This window comes from Poecilia latipinna, unplaced genomic scaffold (genome assembly GCF_001443285.1).
Source record: "Poecilia latipinna isolate Pla-1442-1.1 unplaced genomic scaffold, P_latipinna-1.0 Scaffold1330, whole genome shotgun sequence".
NCBI classification, from domain to species: Eukaryota; Metazoa; Chordata; class Actinopteri; order Cyprinodontiformes; family Poeciliidae; genus Poecilia; species Poecilia latipinna.
This window is the reverse complement of record NW_015113946.1, coordinates 64,263-67,961: the sequence shown is the minus strand read 5'-3', so window position 1 is coordinate 67,961 and position 3,699 is coordinate 64,263. Positions and strand designations below refer to the sequence as shown.

Here is a 3,699-nt window from a genome sequence, read left to right as displayed (position 1 = left end):
CTGATATGATGACTGTATTGTTCTGAGAACGAGACTTCCCTCCATTGAAATGGAATCTTATGTAAAAAAGAAAAAAAAAAGGCTAAAAACAAGTGAAAACGTCCTCGCAAGTGAGGAGAAACTGAATGAGCCTCGTTTCAGCCAGCTGACAGACCAACAGCTAGCAGAGGGGAAACTCTGCATTACTCCATAATGCTAACATGCTAACACTTTACTGACTTAAGCTGAAAGTAACGCCATCTATATTTAACTTGCTGCTTCTACTACACCTAAATTTCCCTACTGTTACTGGAAAGGATATCTCTAGGTTATGTGTTACATAACCTAAGTTTTATTTATTATTATTATTATTTTGTGTGTGTGTTTTGGGAATTGGTAACATTTTAAATAACTGGGGGGAAAAAACCCTAACATTTCACTAGTTATTTGCTGATAGAAACAATTAAAATATCAAAAATCATCAGGGATATCATTTTGATGTAGAGCTTTTTGATGTAGATTCGTCCAAGCTGCCTCACCTGCTTCAGGCACAGGAAGTGGTTATGTAAGCAATTAACTATGGGCAACCTTAGCTTTGCTCCATTCCAAACTCTTGCACAACACTGGAAAGGATCAAACTTGCAATAACTAACGAGATCAAGCCAGACCACATTCCAAAACAAACCTCGAGTTAATATTCTTAAGTCGCTGTTTCGTATTCCCCTATTCCCCCCGCCCTTATGGGGCTGAAATCAATGAGCATCTATGAGATGCAATTAGATCCAGCATTTGTGGAGAGAAGGCAGCGGGTACAGTTTAAAGCTTTGCTCCCTCCTCCCCTCCTCTTGATACCTCAGAGCAACATGAAACCCCCAGAAAAGCTCCAGCGGCTCTCTCACCATATGGCCAGAGCAGAAGAAGAAGAAGAAGAAGAAGGGGGAGCTAAAAGAAAATCCTCCTGGTAACCATATAGAGACTGTTTTTGACTATCCGTCGGTTTCATGCCACCAATTTCCCTGATGTCTGGGGTTTCAGTTTGTTTGTTGCTGAGCATGAAGAAGAGGTGGAGGGGGAGAGAGGAAGGAGCTGAAGCTTTGCGGAATGGCCCTTTGTTTGAAAGCGGTCTCTCTCTCTCTCTCTCTCTCTCTCTGCAGCGCTGGAAATGCGAGACGCTTATCGATCATTTCAACTGGAAAGCCTTTGTGCTGCGCGCGGCTCGGAGCGCTGCGGGCGAGCGCACCGATTAGCAAATATAGATGTAACACCGCAACAACTAGGTTAACTTTAATTATACCATCAGAATAACTTCCAATGATAACGGTGGCGGTGTTTTTTTTTGTTGTTGTTGTTTGTTTGTTTTGTGACGTGCAGGCGACGAAGCGCTCTTTGTCCATCCAGCAAATAAGCAAAAACCGAAGAAAAAAAAAATCTGAGGGGGGATTTGTTTTTTTTTTTCTCGGATTAATCCTGGATTAATCATAATAAGGGGGACCCGATAACCGCCTTTGTTTCCACCCTAAGCCACTCTCAACCGAAGTTGAGCTGAGAAAAAGTAATTTGCGAAACAACAGAAAAAAAATAATAATAAAAAAATAAAGCCCCGACGCTCTTACGTCGGTTGCTTTTGTATCCGCGTCTGTCAGCTCTCCTCCTCCTCCACCTCCTCCTCCTTCTCCCCGCCGCCTCCCCCTCCTCATTGCCGGGGTTACGGCTCCGGACAGCTCCGGTCGAGGACACCCAAAGAGGAAGAGAGGCGAAAAAAGAACACCTTCCGCTACTGGAAAAGCAAGCCCCTTTAACGTCATAAAAAAAAAAAGTGGCCAAAACCCACCAAAGTGAACAGGATACCTACAGGATATAAAGGTAGCCTACAATAGGAAGCCCCTTTAATTTTTAAACAGCAGCTGGTCGGCTAAGCTAGCGAAGAGCAGTATCTTCGTTTCATTTTCCCCACTCATGGCCAGTGTTAGCTCAAACTTCGGCCATAGTTGTCTCCTTTTATGTCTGCTAAGCGTGAACCATAACACGAAGCATGTGTGGTCCGAAACGCGTTCAAAGTTGACGCTTTGCATACTTTCTGCGATAGCGGAAAAACTTCCATCAATCATCCCCTGACAAGATCCAGCAGCAGCGGCAGGAACTCGGAAACACTCCTCGGTTTGTGTGCCAGCAAATGTTTTTTGTTTTGTTTTGTTTTGTTTTGTTTTTTTGTTAAATACTTTATACTCCACTTACCGACTTGCAAAACATTTTCCACACAGCCGGTTTCCAGCAGCCTGATCCCCCGTCGGAAAGGGAGTCCGTCTCCCGTGCCCACTACTCCGGCTGCCCCCACGGCAGCCGCTGCACCAGCGGTAGATCCTGCGCCGCCACCGGCGTTTGTAGCTCCGGACCCCGTCCCCCCACTTCCAGCGGCGGCCGCCGACGGACCTTCCTCGCCGGCCACCCTGCACTGAAACGAAGAGTACATGCATATCTCCTTTTCGTTGCGTGGGAAAGACCAATAGACGATACGACGCTGGACGGGCTCCGGAATCCGCTCGAAGCGCTCCTCCACTCTCTCAAAGGCCCACTTTTCCGCTACCGCTTTAGCGGCGCAGTCCAGGAGAGACTCCGGGGAGCGATACCGGGAGCCGGGCGAGCCGCTGCCGTGCCCCGGCCCCGGCCCGGGACCTCTGGGTGCGGGGCGGAGGCAGGGTCGCTTGCTTGCTGGCGGTAAGGAGAGGGGAGGATGAGGCGGTTGTTCTCTGCGTCCTTCCGCCATGGTGAGCCGATCTACACTGACGAGACGGACGGTGTGCGGACACCGCGCAGGAAGCCGAAACACACGCTCTCAAACAGCACACACACACTGAGCGATTCACTGTACAACCAAGCAGGGTTTTCAGGGGGACTTCCGATCGCAGCCTTCAAAATAAAACAAAGATTCAGTTTCTATCTAGAAAAAAGTGTTTCTTTTACATTTTGTCACGTAAACAACCAAAAACTTTAAAGTATTTCAATGAGATTTTATATGATTGGCAAAGACAAAGTAACATAAGTTGTAAATAAATACATTCTTTGGGAAGTTTTGCGGATTTAGACGCATCGTATATTCACGGTTCCTTGCAAAAATAGCCCAAGTTCTGTCAAAGAGAACGGCGACATTAGGAAACTCATTTAGGTTAGTTTGTTTAGGGTCACTGTCTCGTCTTAACTCATGTTTTTTTCGTGGATACTCTTGCATTTTTAGTTCCGTCCAGGGCTGGCACAAGCCTTTTTGGGGGTCCTACGCAGATTTTAATTTGGGGTCCCTCTCATACTAACATGTCATTCCTAGGCTAGACTATGCTTGTATGATATTGATATTAGTGTTATTTGTGATTAGCTTACACTGCAAAAACATAAAATCTCAAGTATTTTTAGTCTTTTAGTGCTAATACCTTATGACACTTGAAATAAGACGAAACCAAACTACAAGTAATCTTTAGCAAGACATAGGAGCTTGTTTTAAGTCAATATTTCCTTACAAAAATACTATTTACACTAGCAGATCACTTCACTTATATTATGGGAAAATAGTAGCAAACAAGCAAAGATGCTCCAATTAATTAGCATTTTGAAATGCAGAGCAGTACTTGCTGTAAGTGTGGCATATTCATTGAACTACTTGAAAGTAACATCTGCAGACAAACACTGAACTTGCAGTAAAGTGAAAAAGTGTAATATCTTTTGTTTTTA

The 3,699-nt window shown here is 45.0% G+C and overlaps 1 protein-coding gene across 2 annotated transcripts in view; it reads right to left on the bottom strand.

The window, feature by feature from the left end:
• Positions 1-3,282, bottom strand: part of zswim5 (zinc finger, SWIM-type containing 5) — a 66,743-nt gene extending 63,461 nt beyond the window's left edge. For both annotated transcript variants that reach the window (XM_015055674.1, XM_015055675.1), the window contains exon 1: positions 2,215-3,282. In XM_015055674.1, the coding sequence (XP_014911160.1) occupies positions 2,215-2,743 (529 nt within the window). In that variant the 5' untranslated portion in view covers positions 2,744-3,282. The remainder of the gene's footprint in view (positions 1-2,214) is intronic.
• Between the last annotated feature and the right edge of the window lie 417 nt (positions 3,283-3,699).